Below are 24,676 nucleotides of genomic sequence, written 5' to 3' on the forward strand. Positions count from 1 at the left end.
CCATGCGGAGACATATAGACTATTTCGCTATCATGACACGTCAAGAATGGGGGGTCTCATAGCTGCTTGATATCTGATCTGGCCGGCCGGGGTGGACGAGCGGTTCTAGGCGCTACAGTCTGGAACCGCGCGACCGCTCCGGTCGCAGGTTCGAATCCTGCCTCGGGCATGGATGTGTGTGATGCCGTTAGGTTAGTTAGGTTTAAGTAGTTCTGAGTTCTAGGGGACTGATGACCTCAGAAGTTAAGTCCCATAGTGCTCAGAGCCATTTTTTGATATCTGATCTACGCCAGCCTCAGCGCTCCAAACCGACTGCTGATGCCTTCTAAAGTAGATCAGTACCATGTTATGAGCTAATTATTCTCAAGCTAGAACTAAAAGCTTAGTTCTACTAGACCTTGGTACGGGATATGACCCAACCAATTGTTGGAAGCCACTTCCTCTCACTTCTTTTACGTAACGCTATGTCGCTGCAACAATTGTGTAACAGGTAGCACCGCTCCTTTGTGGCGGTGCGCGCAAACCGGTATGCTGTGAGTTTTTAGCCGCGGTGGCAAGGCCGGGCGCCCGTGTCGGCGGAGGGGGCGCAGCGCGCCACAGCGCAGTCCGGCAGCTGGGCTGGTGGGTGACGGAGCCCGCGTTATCTGCACCGAGATGCCCGCTCACCGAGAGGCGCTCGGCTGCGATAAGCCACTGCCCGATGACCGCGATAGCGGCTGCAGTTCGTGTGTCTTGCCGGCTGGAGGGGGCGGCGCCTGCATTCCCGAAGTGGCGATCTGTGCGGTTACCAGGCAACAGGTGAGTACACAAGACTTCTGTCCGACCCCCTAAACACTGTGCGTGACGTATTCACATAACCTTTGTGCCGTTCGTCTCGCCGTTAGCCTCCACGTAACAGGCATCGGCAGAAGCGAAAATACTTCGAGCATCAGTTTTACGATACCTTACGTTATCACCTGCTCTCGACTTGTCAGCCAAGCGGTGGAGATGAATATATTTTGCTCACCAGGAATCAACCTTAGCGTCTCGTGCCACTATAGATCGCGTCCCAGGAAGAATGGCCATTATTCAGAGATATGACAGGAACGATCATTCGAAGCAAAAAAAGTTTACTAAACATGGGATCTAAAATACGTAACTTAAGAGCTACGATCACTTGTTCATCTTCGCTAATGTGAAAGGCATCACTACTGCCGAACAAGTGCTCATAGCGCTTAAGGAATGCATTTTAAAGCTCATATTTAGTAGACAGTTATTTTCTTTTTTTAGTCCATACTACCTCCTCCCAAAGTATGGAAAGCAAAGGAGCATACAGTACAAGAAATTTTTTTCACAGTATCGAAGATGAAGCAGTGCTCATGCCTGTTGGGGTATACATTTTAGAGTTCTCTTTTACTACTACCTTTTTTTTTTTTTTTTTTCAAATGAGTCCACGCGGGGTAGCCGCGAGGTTTAGGGCACCTTGCCACGGTTCGCGCGGCTCTCCCCGTCGGAGGTTCGAGTCCTCCCTTGGGCACGGGTGTGTGTGTTGTCGGTAGCGTAAGCTAGTGTTTAAGTTAGATTAAGTAGTGTTTAAGCCTAGGGACCGATGACCTTAGCAGTTTAGTCCCATAGAACTTACCACAACTTACTTTCCAACTTGCTTCAAATGATCTTTCCTGTCACATTCGTGTATACAAAAGGCAGTGTCCAGAATGGCTGACTCGTCATCGCCCAGCTCTAATCACTGAGCAGAGAAATTTGGAATTTGGATAGCGTGTTGTGCTGTACTGTAGGCATCGTTGAAGAAGAAATTTTTGTAAATTCCACCCCTAAAGTGGGAAAAAAAAGGTGATGAAAGGCTTTTTGAAAGAATGTCGCTCTTAAGGCAGTTTTGAAGCTAAACTTACCAGAAGTGATATTTTGTTTCTCGGTCAGCATTTATGGAAATTTAACCCTTATGGGCGCGGTACAATGAGTGAAAGTTTTTCTTTTAAATAAATTATTTAACAACTACTAATGTATTTTTAAGCTACACTCGGTTAGAAGTAAAAAAATTCGTGTTCCAGTGTTTTTGGAAATTCCGCCTCTATGAGGGTGAAACAGGCGATGAAATGTTTTATGAAAAGATTTCATTAGGAAAGCATTTTTAAAGCTAAATGTATGAAAATTTGAGTCTGACTTCTCGGTTGGAAATAAAAAATACGTGTTTCACTTTTTCTGGAAATTGAACTCCTTTGGGGGTGAAATGGGGGATGAAAAATTGTACGACAATATTTCGGTATTGTAAAACATTTACAAGTCTAAATGTATACATATTGGTATTTCTCTTTCAAAAAAGTATGAGTTTGGGGATAAAAGTTTCTATGGAAATAGTATCAAAGGAAATCCAAAGGTAGGACTGACGAAGACCTCCTGCTCCAGGCACCAAAATCCCTTGTTTGTTACAAGTACTTCAGGAAAAGACCTTGTTTCTATAGTCTTAATTGGTGTCAAAAGTTTAGAAGATGTTCCAAATCGTGACGAACATAACAATTCGATTAAATGAAAGCAAAACAAAATTGTGCAGACCATACAGTATATGCGAGAGGAGCAGCTGGGGATAATCGCTAAATATTGACCATTCCTATAGTGAGAAAGGGAAGCAGTGGTTGGGAAGGGAGTAAGACAGGGTTGTAGCCTCTCCCCGATGTTATTGAATCTCTATATTGAGCAAGCAGTAAAGGAAACAAAAGAAAAATTTGGAGTAGGTATTAAAATCCATGGAGAAGAAATAAAAACTTTGAGGTTCGCCGATGACATTGTAATTCTGTCAGAGACAGCAAAGGACTTGGAAGAGCAGTTGAACGGAATGGATGGTGTCTTGAAGGGAGGATATAAGATGAACATCAACAAAAGCAAAACGAGGATAATGGAATGTAGTCGAGTTAAGTCGGGTGATGCTGAGGGTATTAGATTAGGAAATGAGACACTTAAAGTAGTAAAGGAGTTTTGTTATTTGGAGAGCAAAATAACTGATGATGGACGAAGTAGAGAGGATATAAAATGTAGACTGGCAATGGCAAGGAAAGCGTTTCTGAAGAAGAGAAATTTGTTAACATCGAGTATAGATTTAAGTGTCAGGAAGTTATTTCTGAAAGTATTTGTATGGAGTGTAGCCATGTATGGAAGTGAAACATGGACGGTAAATAGTTTGGACAAGAAGAGAATAGAAGCTTTTGAAATGTGGTGCTACAGAAGAATGCTGAAGATTAGATGGGTAGATCACATAACTAATGAGGAAGTATTGAATAGGATTGGGGAGAAGAGAAGTTTGTGGCACAACTTGACCAGAAGAAGGGATCGGTTGGTAGGGCATGTTCTGAGGCATCAAGGGATCACCAATTTAGTATTGGAGGGCAGCGTGGAGGGAAAAAATCATAGGGGGAGACCAAGAGATGAATACACTAAGCAGATTCAGAAGGATGTAGGTTGCAGTAGGTACTGGGAGATGAAGAAGCTTGCACAGGATAGAGTAGCATGGAGAGCTGCATCAAACCAGTCTCAGGACTGAAGACCACAACAACAACAACATAGTGAGATACTGTATAGGCGTCCCCGTTTAGGCTATTCACACGATATGGTACACACATCGGTAACCGGCGTCACTAAAACGGAGATAGATGCACACAAAGATGTCGTAACCATGCAGCTAAGTACTACGTATCGGTTTACAATGGGAATCAATTCTGGGAACTCGGTGTGTGCCGCTAAAAAAAGAAGGCAAAACAAAAATTATTCCAGCACTCTGGTGCGCACATTTCGGAAACGTATTCCCAGCACAAAATAAATCTGCTTGCAGTATTCCTATCCAAAATCCATTTCCGGTTTCCACAAGGACAACCGCCCCTGCTGTTGCACAACTTAATGGCAGCAGTGGTTTTAACACTGATCTGTGGTCGGAGAAGAACCATCATGGCCTGTTGAGACCACACTCTGTTTTCGAATCGCTAGCGATTGTAGTAGACCATGAAAAATATGGTTTTGCATACTTCGTCTATGGACCCAAATGCACCGATAGAAAAGAGAAGAATTTCATATTCAGTAAAAAAAGGAAGGGGAAAAAGAGAAATTTCAAGGCAGAAAAATTTTCCACGCCAGGAATTGGAACCTTCTCGAACACCGTGGAGTGCAACAGATAGCAGCTATAAGATAACGAATTCAGAAGTCATGTTTTGACGGCTGCACGTTGTGGCAAACTAGGAAGAAGAAGATCATCTTAGTTCAGTCCTAGTCTGTTAAGTGGTTGTTTGGAGAGGCTGCCCGTATTCATCTCTATGAATACTGGTCTGCGTTACAATCAACCAAAAGAAACCGAGGAAAGGAGCTCTGAAAAATGATTTTGTTTAATTTAAGCTATGCTAGTCAACTCTGAAAAATTGAAGCCGTGAAAAAACTCAATAAATGTAGTAAAATGATGTGATGCTGAGTTTGTAGCAAACGAAATGTCGTAGAAGGCGTTAAAATTGAATAACCGTTTTTGAAGCAAACATCCTATTCCTCACTTTGAAGAGTATAAATCAGTGACATTTCTGCTGGTTGTCTTGGTTAATAACCAGCAAGGTTTTCTCAAAATGCAGTTTCCTTTTATTTCATCATTTTATTATTTTCCATGTCATACTAACATTGTTATCATATGTGCGAAAACAGTTATTGGGAATATTTCTAGCTTTGTTTTGCAACTCGTTGGATACGCTGGATTTAATTACATAGAAAATGTAATTTTAGATTTTTAAAACGAAAAGAGAGAATCTAAATTCATATTCATAATATGAAACATGTATTTTGCATATATGAATGAAGTATGCTTACCTTTTAGCTATCGAAGTTATCTACCTTCAGAAAAATATCGAGCTGAAACTACCAATCGTTTGACGTAATAGGTTTAGTATAATTTCTGCCAAATTATTTCATAAGCTAAATCAATTATAACAAAAATGTAATTTCCCCGTCTTGGATAAATTTCTGCTGACGCCATTGCACACGTGACGACTCACTTATTGAGGGATTCTTAAAAAACAAATTCTACACAGAGAAATATTTTTCTCCTAGTTTTATTGTTAAATTTGAAGTCAAGTTCTATGCGACGAAAAACTGACAACAAGACAGATAATATCAAACACTCGTGATAAAATTTGAAACCGAAACTATACCAGATGTAGGCAAAGTGGAGTCGGACAGATCCCGTTTAGTAAGAAAACCTGCTTCTGCATAGCTCAGTAATGGCGCACTAATGTCAAAAGCCCCCTACACAGGAATAATATCCACGTGAAAGTACTTCTAATAAAATGTTTCATAGTTGAAATAACAGTGAAGTCTAACTTGTTAAAACATCAAGAAAGAAGATAGCTGTCAAAAAATTCCTGATTAAAACTGTTTGCCGACCCAAGACTCAAACGTGGGACTTTTGCCTCTCGACGGCGGCAAGTGCTGGCAGAAATAAAACTCTGAGCAGGGATTGTGAGTCGTGCTTGTGTAGCTCAGTTTGTGGGCACATGCCCGTGAAAGGCAATGGTCCCGAGTTCTAGTCTCGGTCCGACGCACAGTTTTAATCTGCCGGGAAGTTTCATACCAGCGAATACTCTGCTGCAGAGTAAAAATTCATTGTAGATGGAAAACTTTCTTACAATCACCACATTCAGGATTTTACATCTAATTCTATATTACAAAAGACACCTGACGGGGAGTGGTGGTGGATACTTCTGGCACTACTGTTGTGTGAGGAAGTAATGTGTTGCCCAATTTTTGCAGGATCGTACTCTTTCGCATAATTCACTGTGTGATGCAAAACGCCTCCTTGTAGCTTCATCATCTCCGTAACTCACTCGCGCCGAATGCCGTGACGAAATGCGCTTCGTTTGACCCTGTGTACCTCTTCCATTAATCCAACGCTTAAGGGTGCACAGTATTCAAGAATCGGTAAAATCAGTGTTTTGTAAGCCTCTTCTTTCGTGGGCGAATTACATTTATTTAAGATTCTTCCTATGAATTTCAGTCGTGCACCTGTTTTCCAACTGCTTGCTTCACGTAATCATTCCAATTAGGGTCGCTCCGGATGGTTAATCGCAGGTACTGTGCTGTAGTTACTGTTTCCAGTAATTTGTAGTCAACAGTGTGATGGTGCAGTAGATGATTTCTTCTGCTATGTATGCTCCATTATTATTATTGTTATTATTATTATTATTATTATTATACACGTGTGGACCCAGTAGGACCACGCGAGATACAATCCTTCAATGTCACTTTTGATGGTTGGCCTTCCATGGTGTTCAAATTCGTTTCATCCTTGGACAATGAAGTCTCTTTCTTCCATCAGACCACGGTGTTCTAATCCGTTTTCTAATTTCCCTCTGACCAACTTTCCAAGCAAATATCCTTTGTCCGAATGTTTTTCTATCTGTAACGTATGCCTGAGTTATACCGGCTACTTTAAGATCCTCCTTAATCGCAGCGATCCATTTAATTGGCTCAGACACCATGCGTGTCCGTGTATTCTTCTGTTTCCTTATTACTTCTCAGCTTACAAGTCTCTCCATCAGTAATTTTGGGGCCTAATATTTTATTAATAATCTTTCTTTCTTTCGTTCTTTTGAATTTTTCAATATTCCTCTTTCTATATAAAATTAAAATTTCTGCCCCATAAAGACATTCAGGTTTGATTACAATGCTGTAATACCAAAGTTTACTGAATTTAGAAAGTGATTTTTTGTTATAAATATCTTGTGTTAATCTGAATGCAGTTACCATTTTTTGACAGCGATCTTCGTTTTCAGCTTTTTCCAGACCGGTTTCCTGTATGATTTCCCCCAGTACTTAAACTGAGAAACCGTTTTTATTTTCCCATATTTTGTGTTCAAAAACTTTGGTGCTTGTTTGTTGCCTGTCATATATTCCATTTTATGAATGATATTTGTAGTCCTACTTTTTCTGCAACTTCTTTAAGAATTTCAATTTGTTTTTGAGCTGTGGTAATATCCTTAGTTAAAATTGCGAGACCATCAGCAAGGGCGAGGCAATCTACTTTAATACTACTTATACCTAACTCGATTGATTGATCTATATTTTAACCTAACTTTTGCTCTCACCATCCTGTAATCACCTTTTCCCAATCATAGTTAAACAGTAATGGGGTGAGTCCATCTCCCTGTCTAACACCAGTCTTTCTATCGAATGGTTCAGAAATTTCTGCCATGAATTTAACTTTAGAGATACTGTCAGTTAACGTTTCTTTAATCAGTGTTAGAGTTTTATTATCTAGCCCTTGTTCCTTTAAAATCTGGAAAAGCTATTCACGATCAATTGAGTCGTAGGCCTTTTTAAAATCCGTAAATGTAGATACAGTACTTTAACCGGAAATCCTTTGAAAGTAAGGATTAATTTTAAATTAACAATTTGTTACTAACAGGATCTCTTTGGTCTAAAGCCTGCTTGGTATTCACCAATTTTAGGTTCAAACTGTTCTTGGGCTCGATAAAGTAACCATTGCGAGAGAATTTTGTATGTAGTAGGAGAATAGAGGTTCCTCGGTAACTATTAACATCGGTTCTGTCACCTTTTTTATGCAATGGATGAATTAGGGTAGTTTTCCATTACCCAGGTATTTTCTCAGTTTGCGAAATATGTACTGTTAGTTGAGTGAACTCTTTTATAGTGTTAGGACCCGTTGATTGTAGTAGTTCTGCAATTATACCGTCTTCACCGGATGTTTTATTTGTTTTTAAGTCTCTTAATTTGTTTAATTATTTCTATTTCGTCAGGTTCTTTAGTGTCAGGGTTGGTGTTATTAGTTTTCTGCGATTGGAATTTATTCACTGGTTCTGGACAGTTTAATGGTTTTTCAGAATAATTATCAGATATGTTATAATTTTCCTGGTTGTTAAGAACTAAATAGCCATTTCCATGTTTGAAGCAAAGACTTGCAGGTCGGTTGTTGTTGTTGTGGTCTTCAGTCCTGAGACTGGTTTGATGCAGCTCTCCATGCTACTCTATCCTGTGCAAGCTTTTTCATCTCCCAGTACCTACTGCAACCTACATCCTTCTGAATCTGCTTAGTGTATTCATCTCGTGGTCTCCCTCTACGATTTTTACCCTCCACGCTGCCCTCCAATACTAAATTGGTGATCCCTTGATGCCTCAGAACATGCCCTACCAACCGATCCCTTCTTCTGGTCAAGTTGTGCCACAAACTTCTCTTCTCGCCAATCCTATTCAATACTTCCTCATTAGTTACATGATCTACCCATCTAATCTTCAGCATTCTTCTGTAGCACCACATTTCGAAAGCTTCTATTCTCTTCTTGTCTAAACTATTTATCGTCCATGTTTCACTTACATACATGGCTACACTCCATACGAATACTTTCAGAAATGACTTCCTGACACTTAAATCAATACTGGATGTTAACAAATTTCTCTTAATCAGAAACGCTTTCCTTGCCATTGCCAGTCTACATTTTATATCCTCTCTACTTCGACCATCATCAGTTATTTTGCTCCCCAAATAGCAGAACTCCTTTACTACAGGTCGGTAACCAGTTAGTTTTGTTTTGAGTGTTTTAGTGGAAGTTTGTTGTATTGTTCTTTTGGAAGTCTTTTTCGATTTCCAGAGGTCAGGCATTTTCATAGTTTCTTTTAATCTGTTGGATTAAATTAGAAGTTCTTTTCTTACAGTTGGAAAGATGTTGTACGTATTTTCAGTTTTTTTACCATTCAAATTTTTGAATGCCTCATGCCTAGACTTACCTGCTGTTTCACAGACCGCTTTCCACCAAGGGTGTTTTTGTTTCTTTCGAAGCGGAATTAAATTTTGTGCTGTTGTGATTAACTTTTCTTTTAGGCTTTGCCAATTGTTGGATTGCTTTTTGTTAAGCTCGCTTGTTAGAGCTGAAGTTATTTTAACAGTGTAAAATTTTGGGGTATCATTTTTTTGTTTTGAAGAGTTTTTGAGGTAAAAGTTTTACTTTTATTGGCGTTAAATATGATCAGAATCTATATTAGGCCCTTTCGTAACTTGGACATTTAAAACTTCTTTGTTGTTTTGGTATGAAATTGCTACATGATCAATTTGAAATTCCCCAATAGATGTATTGAGTGCCCACTGAGTTTTTTTGTTTAGAAGGGATCCTTTTAAAATGTGTTGACACGATTTTATGATTGAAATTTTGCACGTTTCAACAAATCTTTGGCCATTTCGGTTTGCTCATTTATGCGCAGGAAATCCACCCACCGTTTTCTTATATTTTTTCTCTTTACCTAATTGAGCATTAAAATCATCCGTTAAAATTTTAACATGGTTTGATGGAATTTTCGAACTGATGCAATCTAATGTTTCCCAAGCTTTATTAACTTCTTAATATTTTTTACGGCAATCCTCACTGAATGGTACATGGGCATTAATTAAGTGTGTGTTATTTGCGCATTTAAGAGTAATTGTCATTAGTCTATAATTAATTGGTTTTATCTCCGATAATTGAATTTAAAATATTTATGGAGACTGCAAAATCAACTCCCAGATGTGATGTATTATTAAGAATTCTTTTATCAGTTTTACTTTTAAAAAGACGATAATTACCAAAATGCATGGTGTCATTGTCCGTCATTCGTGTTTCTTGGAGTGCCGAAATTTGAATCTTTTAATGTATCTCCCAATTTACGAAGCCTGGTTGCGAGAATGTTTGTGTGTTAAGCGTTGCAAAAAATATTTTGATTTTAAGTTGGCCAGTGAATTCCTACTTCCTCTGCTGAATCACACTGCATTTTAATCTGGCCACTCCAGAGCCCGGAGGACTAGTTGCGCCAGTAATAATGCTGGTGGATTTACCACTTTGGGTAATATTGTGATTATCAAAATGATCGATGACTATTGTACCTGGAATCAGGTGGCCTTGAGTAGACTCACTGAGTGAACTCAGAGTGTTAAGACTAGAAGCGTTAGTTCCAGAATATACATTTCAGCTGTACCAGTAGTGAATAGACAATTACCACTATGCCGCATCCTACAAGACAGACGCAAAGTGGATTTGGTTTTATTTTGCCTTGGTCCGGAACAACTTATTCTATATTCGTAGCCGTCCACCGTATCTGGTGGAACGTTCATTATCCGTCACCTGTGATCCGTCCAATATCCTAGACAAGATCGGCTTCTTAGAGTTTTAGTTACAAAGTCTTGAAGCCTGGAGTATGCTCTATGTGTCACATTTATTTAAGTTACGAGTCAGCTTTCTCGGTGCCAGCGATGGCCGTGTGATAGTTGTAAGAGAACAGTTGAAGGGCCTGCAACCAACCTGTCCACGGGTTAGACACTCTGAGCCTACACCTTGAGTTATAGTATCGGGTGCGATTTCATACGATAGGAGAAGCACTTTCATGGTTATCCCACGCACCCCGGCTGCAAATCTGTACGTCAGTCTGGTGATTCGACCTGTTGTGCTGCCGTTCATGAACAGCATTCCAGGGGATGTTTTCCGACAGGATAACGCTGGCCCACATACTGCTGCTCCAACCCAACTTGCTCTACAGAATATAGACATGTTGCCTTGGCCTGCTCGAACGCCATATCTGCCTCCTGTCGAGCACATATCGCACATCTTCGGACGACAACTCAAGCGTCGTCCACAAACAAAATTAACTGTTCCTGTACGGACTGACCAAGTGCAACAACACGGAACTCCATCCCGCAAACTGACATTCGGAACCTATACAACACAATTTATGCATATTTGCATGCTTGCGCTCAACCTCCTGGCGGTTACACTCGTTGTTAATGTACCACGAATCCGCCCCCGGTAGCTGAATGGTCAGCGCGACAAAATGTCAATCCAATGAGCCCGGGTTCGATTCCCGGCTGGGTCGGGGATTTTCTCCGCTCAGAGACTGGGTGTTGTGTTGTCCTAATCATAATCATTTCATCCCCATCGACGCGCAAGTCACCGAAGTGGCGTCAAATCGAAAGACTTGCACCCGGCGAACAGTCTACCCCACGAGAGGCCCTAGTCACACGACATTTACAATGTGTCAGTAGCATTTCACGTTTTCAATGGCTTGTCTCGCACTTACATTAATCTATGATTTTGCAATGTTAATCAGTTAAATATGTTACCTAGACAAATGTATGAGAGCTGGAACTTAAACAGTGGCAACTATTTATTCGCAACCGATACTAAAGAGTTACATGTTTGTACTTGTTACTGTCCTTCAAAGTAGTCACCAGCCTTGTGTAGAACCTGTCGCCAGCGGTGTGGAAGACGTAATACTCGTATACCATTAGCAGAGCCTGTTCTGTTTATGGTGCGAATGGAGCGGTCTACTGCCTGTCGAACAGTTCTGATGCGAATGCGACGAAGTGGTTGCTTCATCTTCGGAATCAAATCAAAGTCACAAAGACTTAAGTCCGGGGAGTATGATGGTTGGTACAGTACTTACCAGACCCATCGACCGAACAGAGCAGCCACATCTTGCGCTGTATGCGCTCGCGCGTTGTCGTGCAAAATGATAGGTTGGTTGCGCAGAAAGTGTTGCCGCTTCTTTCGCAAAGCTGATCGCAGGTGATGCCCACGATCGAACAGTAATATGACTTAAGCCCTTGTGACTGATTTGATTCCGAAGATGAAGGAACCACTTCGTGGCATTCGCTAGTAGTTTTGGGGATACAGCCAGACAGACACGACGGTTTTACAATTCTGTTATCAGTATAAGATTGGAAAATTTTATTTTGTTATTTAACTTTGTCGTCAGATGCTCTTACTGTCGCCACAATCGTCAAGGTAACCTAAACGTGCGTTTACACCTGCGCGCCTCGCAAATTGTACCCGCGCGACCGTGGTTACCTCACATACAAGTAGTGGCATGCGTGTAGGTGCGCGCCTCTTCCTAAGCACGTGCGTGCGAATGGATTCCATTCACACCTGTGTTCACACTGGACGCCTCTGCTTCCGCGTGCGGCAAGCTGCAGTCGCACGGCGACTGCCAGCGAGGCGCGCAAGTGTACACGCACGATAACGAAGGGAATTCCTGTACGCCGTCTGTCTATGAATCGCCTAAACTTAATTCTATGTGTTATCGTACTTCAGACGTTTGTGTAGCGTATTCTCCGAGGTGGGATTTGCGGAGCAGACTAATATTTGTCAAAACGAGCGTGGGAAACCGCATAGAAACCTCAGTCAGACTAGCTAGTGTACAGTGGTCGTCAATCCGTCCCACGGATTTATTTATTTATTTACACGTCAAGTTGCGTAGCCAAGTTGAGGAGCAAATCTCCAAGGTCATGGAACGTGTCAGTACATTAAATTACAACATAAATGTAATAAAATATTTATGACCCCGAAAAAAGTCAGTCCATAAGTTTAAGTAAACGCAATCAACAATACAGCAAGAATTAGTTCAATTTTTTAAGGAACACCTCGACAGAATAGAAGGAGTGACATATGAGGAAATTCTTCAGTTTCTATTTAAAAGCGCGTGGATTGTAGCTAATATTCTTGGTTTCGAGTGGTGGCTTATTGAAAATGGATGCAGCAGTATAATGCACACATCTTTGCACAAGACTTAAGGAGGGCAGGACGTCAAACGGGCCGACTTGGAGCAGGAGAAGCACAACACAACATTTTAATTTCCATTGTCTATACTTTTACAAATAAATTCATAAAACTTTGTCAATACGACCATGAAGGATTCAGGATTCAGACTCATAGCAATGTAAGTTCAAAAGCTTAAAAAAATAAGTTTTTTTACGTGTGAAATTTCATCATTTTTTCACTCACTATTGGCTGCATTGGTTGCTACAGGTACACTTTTCTTCACAAGTACGAAAGATTCTTCGATGAATTTTGCACAGCATACAAACCATACTTACAGGTGTATGAAAATCTAGAATTTATTTAATTAAACGAATGAGCTGTTACATTTTAAACTTCATGTTTAGAAAAAACTCAAATTTTATGGTTAATTATCTCAAATTTTAGCACAGTTTTTAATAGATTTGGAAAATTCTAGAGTTTCATACACGTGTAAGTATGGTTTGTATGCTGTGCAAAATTAATCGAAGAATCTCCCTTACTTATGAAGAAAAGTGTACCTATAGCAACGAAAGCAGCGAATAGTAAGTGAAAACATGATGACTTTTCACATGTAAAAAAATATATCTTGTTATATTTTTGAACTTCCACTGCTATGAGCGTCCTACCCCCCTTAAGGAAGTCCGATCCAGATGCAGGTTTGATATCTGCCGACTATTAAGTAAGTGAAAGCTGCTTATTCTTGGGAATAAGCTAATATTCTTAATAAGAAATGACAGTAAGGAATATACACTCCTGGAAATGGAAAAAAGAACACATTGACACCGGTGTGTCAGACCCACCATACCTGATCCGGACACTGCGAGAGGGCTGTACAAGCAATGATCACACGCACGGCACAGCGGACACACCAGGAACCGCGGTGTTGGCCGTCGAATGGCGCTAGCTGCGCAGCATTTGTGCACCACCGCCGTCAGTTTCAGCCAGTTTGCCGTGGCATACGGGGCTCCATCGCAGTCTTTAACACTGGTAGCATGCCGCGACAGCGTGGACGTGAACCGTATGTGCAGTTGACGGACTTTGAGCGAGGGCGTATAGTGGGCATGCGGGAGGCCGGGTGGACGTACCGCCGAATTGCTCAACACGTGGGGCGTGAGGTCTCCACAGTACATCGATGTTGTCGCCAGTGGTCGGCGGAAGGTGCACGTGCCCGTCGACCTGGGACCGGACGGCAGCGACGTACGGTTGCACGCCAAGACCGTAGGATCCTACGCAGTGCCGTAGGGGACCGCACCGCCACTTCCCAGCAAATTAGGGACACTGTTGCTCCTGGGGTATCGGCGAGGACCATTCGCAACCGTCTCCATGACGCTGGGCTACGGTCCCGCACACCGTTAGGCCGTCTTCCGCTCACGCCCCAACATCGTGCAGTCCGCCTCCAGTGGTGTCGCGACAGGCGTGAATGGAGGGACGAATGGAGACGTGTCGTCTTCAGCGATGAGAGTCGCTTCTGCCTTGGTGCCAATGATGGTCGTATGCGTGTTTGGCGCCGTGCAGGTGAGCGCCACAATCGGGACTGCATACGACCGAGGCACACAGGGCCAACACCCGGCATCATGGTGTGGGGAGCGATCTCCTACACTGGCCGTACACCACTGGTGATCGTCGAGGGGACACTGAATAGTGCACGGTACATCCAAACCGTCATCGAACCCATCGTTCTACCATTCCTAGACCGGCAAGGGAACTTGCTGTTCCAACAGGACAATGCACGTCCGCATGTATCCCGTGCCACCCAACGTGCTCTAGAAGGTGTAAGTCAACTACCCTGGCCAGCAAGATCTCCGGATCTGTCCCCCATTGAGCATGTTTGGGACTGGATGAAGCGTCGTCTCACGCGGTCTGCACGTCCAGCACGAACGCTGGTCCAACTGAGGCGCCAGGTGGAAATGGCATGGCAAGCCGTTCCACAGGACTACATCCAGCATCTCTACGATCGTCTCCATGGGAGAATAGCAGCCTGCATTGCTGCGAAAGGTGGATATACACTGTACTAGTGCCGACATTGTGCATGCTCTGTTGCCTGTGTCTATGTGCCTGTGGTTCTGTCAGTGTGATCATGTGATGTATCTGACCCCAGGAATGTGTCAATAAAGTTTCCCCTTCCTGGGACAATGAATTCACGGTGTTCTTATTTCAATTTCCAGGAGTGTATATATTAGAGGCCAATGTCAAAATACCCAGACTCTTGAACAGGGGTCGACAAGAGGTTTGTGAACTTACACCACTTATTGCGCGAACCGCCCTTTTCTAAGCCAAAAATATCCTTTTAGACTGGGAAGAGTTACCCCAGAATATAATACCATAAGGCATAAGCGAATGAAAGTAAGCAAAGTAGACTAATTTTCGTGTCGTACTATCACTTACTTCAGATACCGTTCGAATAGTAAAAATGGCAGCATTAAGTATTTGAACAAGATCCTGAACGTGGACTTAGCACGACAGTTTACTATCTATCTGAACACCTAGAAATTTGAACTGTTCTTTTTCACTGATCGTATGCCCATTCTGTGAAATTAAAACGTCAGGTTTTGTTGAACTGTGTGTTAAAAACCGTAAAAACTGAGTCTTACTATGATTATCGTTAGTTTATTTTCGACAAGCCATGAACTTAGGTCATGAACTTCACTATTTTAAACCGAGCCAAAGTTGCACACAACATCCTTTACTACCAAGCTAGTATCATCAGGAAACAGAAATATTTTAGAATTACCCGTAATACTAGAGGGTATGTCATTTATATAAATAAGGAACAGGAATAGCCCCAACACAGATCCCTGGTGCACCCCACACTTGACCATATCCCACTCAGACCACACAACACAGCCGTTCTCAACGTTGTGAATAATGAACTTTTGCTGTCTGCTGCTTAAGTAAGAGGTGAACCAATTGTGAGCTACTCCCCGTATTCTGTAATGGTCCAACTTCTGTAGCAACATTTTGTGATCAACACAATCAAACGCCATTAGTTAAATCAAAAAATATGCCTAGTGTTCGAAACCTTTTGTTTAACCCAACCAGTACCTCACAGAGAAAAGAGAATATAGCATTTTCAATTGTTGAACGACTTCTAAAGCCGAACTGTAAATTTGATAGCAAATCGTGTGATATAAAATGATTAATTATGCTTACATGGACAGCCTTTTCAACAACTTTTGCAAACACTGATGGCATAGAAATAGGTCTAAAATTTTCTACATTATCCCTTTGTGCTTTTTATAAAGCGGTTTTACTACTGAGTACTTTAATCATTTAGGAGACTGACCATTCCTAAAGGAAAAATTACAAATATGGATAAATACAGGACTAACATGTGCAGTACAATACTTTAATATTCTGCTAGACACTCCATCACAACCATGAGAGTCGTTAATCTTCAGTGATTACATATTGACTCCATCTTCCCCTTTGTCTGTATCTCAGAAGAGTATTTCAGACATCAATCTCGGAAAGGCATTTGCCAGGAAAGTTATATGATTCCCTGTAGGAACTAAATTTTTATTTAATTCACCAGCAATGCTAAGAAAATAATGGTTAAATACTGTACATATATCTGACTTAGCAGTAACAGAAATATTTTTACTACGAACTGACTCTATATCGTCGACCTTGTGCTGCTGACCAGACACTTCCTTCACAACTGACCATAAGCTTTTAATTTTATCCTGTGAATTAACTATTCTATTTGTATACCACAAACTCTTTGCCTTCGTAATAACATTTTTAAACACATTACAGTACTATGTGTAATAGCTTGATTGTGACTACTTCTAACATTTTGATATAATTCCCGCTTTGTTCTACATGATGTCCTTATCCCGCTAGTCAGCTACCCGGGCTGTCTATTACTCTTAGGATCTAGCTCACGTCGTTGTGACACAAGCTATCTCGCTGTTTATTATACTATAAGAGCAGGTGGTGGTGGTGTCGACAACAATAATGGCCATTTAACTTTTGGCCCTGAAGCTTCCATACAGCACTGCTCGTTTGTGTCCCAGGTTTGTTACTCGGCAGTGTTAGTTACAGGTTTACAGTGATACACGGCAGATGTCATAGGTTTACTGATGAAGAATTGGCCGATGGGAACCTCGTGCAGCCGGCCGCGGTGGTCTAGCGGTTCTAGGCGCTCAGTCCGGAGCCGCGCGACTGCTACGCTCGCAGGTTCGAATCCTGCCTCGGGCATGGATGTGTGTGATGTCGTTAGGTTAGTTAGGTTTAAGTAGTTCTAAGTTCTAGGGGACTGATGACCATAGATGTTAAGTCCCATAGTGCTCAGAGCCATTTGAACCATTTTGAACCTCGTGCATGGGTACACCAAACGCAGTGAACAGCGGCACAGCGACGCTAAGGTGAGCCGTTCCAACATCACAAGTAGTTCTGTACCTGAAAGTTGTTACACTTCTCTCTGCCTATACTGTACGGTTCGTTGATTATATACTACAGTCTTTTCCACTGTCGTTGAAACTTTTTTATATAGAAACAGAGGAAAATTGGTAACAAACCGAATAAATTATTTTATTACTACGTAACGAGCTACAGTAGATCACTGGTTCAATGTACCAACAAATTCAGAAAATATACAAGAATAACTTTCGAAAATTTATCGCTAGAATTGAAAGCAAACCAGCCCTCGGTCACTATTTTTAACAAATTAACCTGGTTTCAACACTGCTAGGAGTGTCTTCTTCCGAATTTAAAACAAAGAATGGTCCATATTCTATAACATGGTCACAGAATAATGACTAAAGACTTATGATAGGGTGCAAGTACGGAATCATCGTAAAAGACTGATAGTACTTATATGTCATTTATAAAATCATAAATATGCCAAAAGGGCATTGGTCACAAAGATATTTAAGATAAAGAAAACTGTGATGGCGATTCACTAAGGACTAAGTGCGTTTTGCAACCTGCACCACGCAAGTAACGAGCAGCCCTTAGCGGCTCGCCATCACAGTTTTCTTTACCTTAAATATCTTTGTGACTAATACCCTTTTGGTATAGTTATTATTTTATAAATGACATATAAATACTGTCAGTTTTTTACGATGATTCCGTTTTTATACCCTATCATACGTTTTCAGTCATTATTCTGAACCATGTTATAGAATATAGAGCATTCTTTGTTTTAAATTCTGAAGAAGACTCACCTAGCAGTGTTGAAACCAGGTTAATTTGTGGAAAATAGTGACCTAGGGCTGGTTTTCTTTCAATTGTAACTATTCACGGTCTCTGAACGTGCAGCCATCTACAACATTTTGTGATATATCGCTAGAATTAAGGTTCATCGTGTAGGCTAGATGTAAAAGAAACAATTGAGGCACTGAAACCGTAAGGCATCAAAGCACAGGAACAAGTTTTGCAAAAATAGATATTTGTGAAAATCAGTTTTATGGACAGACCACCAGTTTGATAGGTCTGAATCGTCTTTTAAACAAGTCCCAACATCTTACACTTCTTACCAAAAAAAAATAATATATTCACTTTATGTTATGTAATACTGATTAAAATTTAAGAACATATTTGTGATACGCATATAACAGCATGCGGTACTTACTGTGTTCCGAAACCCAACGCATAAGAATGGGATTCCTCCGGGGATCATACCTTGGATTCTATTGATGAAAGAAAGGCAGGGTCAAGTGATTTGGACAGCTTTTGGGCTAGGAACCGTTTCTGTGCCCGACTGAAGGAGCGTCGTAGTGTCTGAGTCCTACAGTGTAGGGTCAAAGTATGAATATCACACACATCCTCCTGCTTAGGGAAATGGAGCAAATCGGATGGTTCCTTTTGCATTATATGTGATCCACGGTGGGCATTAAGATGCTTATGGAGGCACCATTAGTTGATGGCCGTTTTTTCGTACCAAAACCGAGCCGCGGATTCCAAGATGACTATGCACTGTAAATGGTTGAAAATTTTAGGATATATATTTCTATGATCCCGCTCTCGCAAACCTTGAAAATTTTCTTGATGTCCTTATCCGTTTTCGAGATACAGAGGTTCAAGTTACCTTACACGCACGCGTAAAACACGCACGTAAAATCCGGTATGAGGCGAAACATAGTTTACAAACTGACGTTGGGGTGACTGAACTACATTTAGGGGAGGTCGTGAGAGTCACAGTGAGTTGGATTATAGAAAGAACACGAATATGAACGCATGTCAAAGATTTTGGGAAAATTTTTAAAGTCCTGAGGAAGGTAGGAGGAGGAGCTGGTACTCCACTTTTCAGTCAGTATCTTTTAAACAGGGGCATATTCGCTTTTGTTCGTGCTCCAATAGGAGTATTTTTCCGCTGGAAATGAATTACAATTCACAAAATTTCCACATGTGTGCTAGAGAGAATAGTGTCGTCTGACAGTTGTAAAGCTTTTAATTACTGTAAAGCTGGAATCAGAACGTAAAGAACAGATACTAAATGCACGACACAAACAATAACGATGTGTCCCAACACTTCATGGTCCTCGTTATCACCATTTTCATTAAGCACGTTCCATAGGTTGAGATTCTGGTAAAACTGTCGATACACCTCAGATTATGAAATATTTTTACAGCACATACTTAATTATGTTGACAAACCTAGATAGCAAATGAATAGCGCAGAGCAATAAAATTATCCTTTGTGCTTTGGGCCCATATGGAAATGAATATTCGTGAGATAGCTTTTCGTCCCTGTTCATATATACTGTATGGGGCTCCAAATATGGATAAATCTGGTTCACAGTAAGATCAACAGACCTCAGGAGCATGCATACGTACTACGGTGTCAAAATCGATGCGGTGCGCTTTAGGTCCTTACGATTCTCAGCGCCTAGTTACATTGATGCATTGTGTAGGGCAAGTCAGTACTGTAGGGTAATTTGCAAAGTGCAAAATGAGATACAAAAGACTACCACTACTCTTTATGAAGCACTGTTGCTAAATTCAAAGTAACTTAGCATTTTCTTCGCATCCATGCCCCGAAATTCAGGAATGCAGGATGTCGAACACCGCGAGTGATATTTATGTCAACAAAGCTAAGGGGTCGGTCACCCGCTGCAGAAAAAACCTTTACTTGGTTCACTTTACCCGTTTCAGCAGTTTAAACTATCATCTTTATAAGTGAAATAGGCTCCAATAAATACAGACATTTCCATTCTGTAACAAAAGACGCTGCCGTCCGATTCTTGTTGTGGCGGTGGCTTACCAATGACTTGAGCCTATTTCACTTCTAAAGATGTCAGTTTAAACAGTTGGAACCTGCAGCTGGTGACTGTCTCTCTATCTTCGTTGAAATACTTTGCAGCTGGTGAAATACAGCTACGTCCAATATCAGCATGCTGCAGGGAAACAGATCATCAACTTTTCCTTTATTGAAATAAATGGTTGCTGGTTCGTCGAATGTCACATTAAGAAGTGTCCTTTATTTATTGGTGGTGAATAGTTCCGTACTAAATGTCCATCTTCAAACCATCCGTTTTCGTAAGTAATTAAAATACAGTCAAATATGCATGCTTGTAAGCAGCAGAAAATCTAGAATGGCAGTCCAGATAGTTCAACACAAAATGAACGAAATAGTTCAGCACATAATGAACAAATTACGAGCAGTACAGAGATGTTTCTGACATTAATCTGGTGACAGGTTCTCTCTTTACGATATGACGAGAATAGTACAACCGTATGAAATTCCAAAATTTCTTTTAAGCCCTAGTGATCCTTTACGTTTTGTCCTGCTCTCTGAGTGATGGGTCCCACCAACAGCTGCGGCCAACAACTTGAGGCTGAAGTTAGCCGCAGTGCGCTTTTTACTTTCTCTTTTACAATGTGGCTTACCTAACGCTGACGTTGTGGTTACATAAAGGTTATGTCGCAAAAACTTATCGTCGTGTCTCGGTAATTGTTTTTGCTCTAACAACACTTCTGCGTACTATGTACTTTGTATCTAGATTTTCTCTCTCGCTTATCTACATGCCTGCTTATTATGCGGGCAGTACATCGTGGCAGTCGACCACGACCGTGAACAAACGAGAACTTGGACTGTCCGGGAGACGAGGGGTGCGAGGGACTTAGTCCCGCCTCCGTCTGGAAGGGCTGCCATCGACGTGCTCATTCTGTGCGTGCACGAAAGCTGAACTGACACAACGGTCATAGGGATCGGTAATTCCTATTGTTGTAGTCTGAGTCGATTTAGAATCCCTTTATACACCAGGGTCTTCAATCATTTCAAAATAAGAAAAACGAAGACAAGCAATCCACAACACAAAACAAACTGAACTACACAAAACGTGTGGTAGTGGCTACAGCACAATTGTCTGCTGCGGTTGGCAGTGGTACTTCATGTCCGACCTCAACCGCTTTCTCACACAATATCTCAAAAAACTCCCCATCTAAAACTGCCACGACATAGTGTCCACATAATATTGGAAGCATTATTTTCTTAGGGTTTTGAACAATGGATTTATTTCAGTCGGATGTTTGCTTCTACCATCCCTTTGCATTAGCGAAACTTCCTGGCCGATTAAAACTGTGTGCTGGACCGAGACTCGAACTCCGGACCTTTGCCTTCCGCGGGCTACCGAAGCACGATTCACGCCCCGTCCTCACAGCTTTACTTCAGGTCCGGCACACAGTTTTAATCTGCCAGGAAGTTTCATATAAGCGCACACTCCGCTGCAGAGTGAAAAGATCATTCTGTAAACATTCCCCAGGCTGTGGTTAAGCCATGTCTCCGCAATATCCTTTCTTCTAGGAGTGCTTGTCCTGCAAGGTTCGCAGGAGAGCTTCTGTGAAGTTTGGAAAGTAGGAGACGAGGTACTGGCGGAAGTAAAGCTGTGAGGACGGGGCGTGAATCGTGCTTGGGTAGCTCAGATGGTAGAGCACTTGCCCGCGAAAGGCGAAGGTCCTGATTTAGAGTCTCGGTCCAGCACACAGTTTTAATCTGCCAAGAAGTTTCATATCAGCGCACACTCCGCTGAAGAGTGAAAATCTCATTCTGGAAACCCTTCGCGTTAGTATTTAAGTTTTTAAAATACTGTTCATATTTGGCGCCGTAGCCGTAATAATCTAAGATTAAGGCACCTATTAGAGAGAAGACCGGCTGTAATACGGGGTGGTCATAAAGTCTCAATCCATAAAGCGCGATTCATCTGAAAAGGCCACCTGTCACCATTCAATGGATGTCCAGTTATTGGCGCGCAGGTTCCGGCCTTCGTCATCGACGAGCAGCAGTCATAGCGTATGCATAAACCAGACGCCTGCTGCGGAGCACCAAACTCAACAACATCCTCAGAATGGTCCTTTTTGAGACACTGTTGGTAGCCCTTTGGTTCACCTGGGCTGTCTGTTGCCCAAGAGTTCAACGTCTTTTCACCTGTTATGACGTCCCCTCTCCACCGCGTGCTAGTGTTGTCGACGCCGTGGAGCTGTTACTGCTACAGCTCGGTCGGTAGAGTCGAGACGCGGTGCACGATGATGGATGTCTCCGTCGGTTAACGAGAGATAAGATCTGAAAAAAGCTCTTAAGAAATCGTTCCTCGCGTAATGATTAAAGCTTGATTGCGAGTCCGCACAGTTTCCTTATTAATGCGAACTGCGCACTCTTATTGTCTCTTATGGTTTGAAGTTGAATTATTATGTGCCCGGTTTTTAGTGCAGTAACTGATGAAACTTCCCTCATGCGCATCGTCCACATCACCAAAAGCAAGGAAAAAGTTTAATTGCAGTTCGTATTGGTCGTTGTTTGTTCGTTGCTAAGTAAAATTGTTCGCTCTATATGACGCGAGATCCAGAGATACTCTTTAACAATGTCTTAATTATCTTGGGTCGTAATATTATGTATGTCCAAACCTTCCGTGTCACAACTAATAGTCCACGAATTTCAAGTTAAATAGTCACTGTTCATTAACTTTTGATGAGCAATTACCAAATATTCATAGAATGATAGAGGCGACACGGTGAATTTCCACTTTTGATGAACAATTTTATTGTTCCTTTTCGCTAAATACTTTATAAACCTCACGCCACACGCACACACGGTTAATTAGCACTGGCAGCTCAATTAGTTTCAAGTATCGTGAGAATCATGACAGCTTTAACCCTGGGCGTAATTGTATCTTCTTCATGTATTCGTGTCAATGTCTCCTACTCGAGACTAAACATGTATTATAGTCTTTTGAAACTTTGTCCATTCCTTTCTGTAAGTTCACTTATATGAATGTTGAGTCCAATATTGCCTACTTCCGTTAATAAAGTCCAACAACTCGGTATACACAGTCAGCATACTATCTCGGTTCAAGTCTCTAGTCTGAATATCAGTTCGCAAAATCCGTGCGTCTACGTAACGCAACAACGACTCTCGAAAGTAAAACAATCTCGTCGCGCTCCGTTCGCTCATCTATGGCAAGAGCTGCTCTCGTATGACTTGATAGCACTATAGCGACTTACTTTTTCTGTGAATGAGTATTGTAGACGCGTTGAATTTCTTTGTTGCGTATACAACTCTCTTCCACATAAAAGTTATCTCTGACCGACATTTCTTTGGACTTAACTTTCATGGTATTAATTTGCAATTATTACTTAGATGTGTCGCAAATAACTAAAGATGACCTTTCTCTCTTCATCCTTTCTACCGAAACACACTCTGTAATGCTTAATGTTGGTGTTTGTCAAGACTTTCTGGTGTTGATGATCAACAAAGTTGTCGTACCTGTCAGGATAACTTTCCCTACTTTACATTAAAAAACAATGTTCAAATGTGTGGGAAATCTTATGGGACTTCACTGCTAAGGTCATCAGTCCCTAAGCTTACACACTACTTAACCTAATCTATCATTAGGACAAACACACACACCCATGCCCGAGGGAGGACTCGAACCTCCGCCGGGACCAGCTGCACAGTCCATGACTGCAGCGCCTGAGACCGCTCAGCTAATTCCGCGCGGCCCTACTTTACATCATGATGGTCTTTCCTAATTGGGTTTTGGGGTTCATTAGGGTGTTACACTGTACACATCTCCATAGTCTTCGCTCACCTCTGTCATCTATAGCCTGTGGTGGACCACAGTTGACTCAGCGCAGTTTATAGATACCGCGATCTCGCCATGCAGCGGCGCCGAGTAGCCGCGTGGTTTGAGGCACCATGTCACGGATTGTGCGGCCCGTTCCCCCGGAGGTTCGAGTCCCTCGGGCGTGGGTGTGTGTGTGTGTTGTTCTTAGCATAAGTTAGTTTAAGTTAGTTTATGACAGCAGTGTGGTCCTGTACGAATTCACACACACACATTTGATTTCGCCATGCACACATTTGATTTCGCCATGCACGTTATGCTTTAACCATGGCAGCATGTGAACAGTTCAAAAACTTAGCAATTTCAGAAATGCTTACACCATTAAACCCAAAACAAATTATCGTGCCCTTCTGGACCGCGAGGTTTGCACATCACAGTAATGAAAAAGGGTACTTTATAAATTAGACCACACAAAATACTCATCTCGTCCAACTGTTTGTTGCGATTTTATAGAAGCTGCACACAGCGAACCCCTCATGGGTAACATTTTGTTTACTGATGAGGCGACATTCCATATCTTAGGAAAGGCTAACGAACATATCGGCAACATATGGAGTAACGTATGACCTCACGTTTACACTGAACGGCACCTTACTCTTTCACTGAATGGCAAAGAGACACATCGAAAATGATTGTGAGGCTGGACTCACGGAGACTACGGTTTATGCAACCATCATTTTGGCACGAGAGGCCATTACAGGAAACATACGCTCCAGCAACTCCTGGAACCAAAGCTATAGCAAGAAGGCATAGCTGACACTGTTGTACGCCTACAAGAATAAAGCCCCCTGTCATTTTTCCGCCGTCGGTAGGGAGTACTGAAACGTCCCCTTAGAAAAATTATACATGACTGTGTTTAAACTGACACACAATATTTTTAGCGCAACGGAATCTAACTTTCAATAATCCCTATAAAAGAATGGCCCTGACTAACATTGACCTATACCTTTCACAAATCACTTACCTCACAAAAATCTTCGTTACTCAAGCTACTGCAATACAGCGAGCGCCACTACTGCCAGCTAAATAAAAGATTCAAAC

General features: G+C 41.7%; 1 protein-coding gene across 1 annotated transcript in view; it reads left to right on the forward strand.

Annotated features, from left to right (window-relative positions):
• Window positions 1–587: 587 nt before the first annotated feature.
• Window positions 588–24,676, forward strand: part of LOC126418837 (alpha-tocopherol transfer protein-like) — a 146,632-nt gene continuing 122,543 nt past the window's right edge. The window contains exon 1 of the mRNA XM_050085814.1: window positions 588–798. Within this exon, the coding sequence (XP_049941771.1) occupies window positions 655–798 (144 nt within the window). The 5' untranslated portion in view covers window positions 588–654. The remainder of the gene's footprint in view (window positions 799–24,676) is intronic.

The sequence above is a fragment of the Schistocerca serialis genome, chromosome 9 (genome assembly GCF_023864345.2).
Source record: "Schistocerca serialis cubense isolate TAMUIC-IGC-003099 chromosome 9, iqSchSeri2.2, whole genome shotgun sequence".
In the NCBI taxonomy this organism is placed as follows: Eukaryota; Metazoa; Arthropoda; class Insecta; order Orthoptera; family Acrididae; genus Schistocerca; species Schistocerca serialis.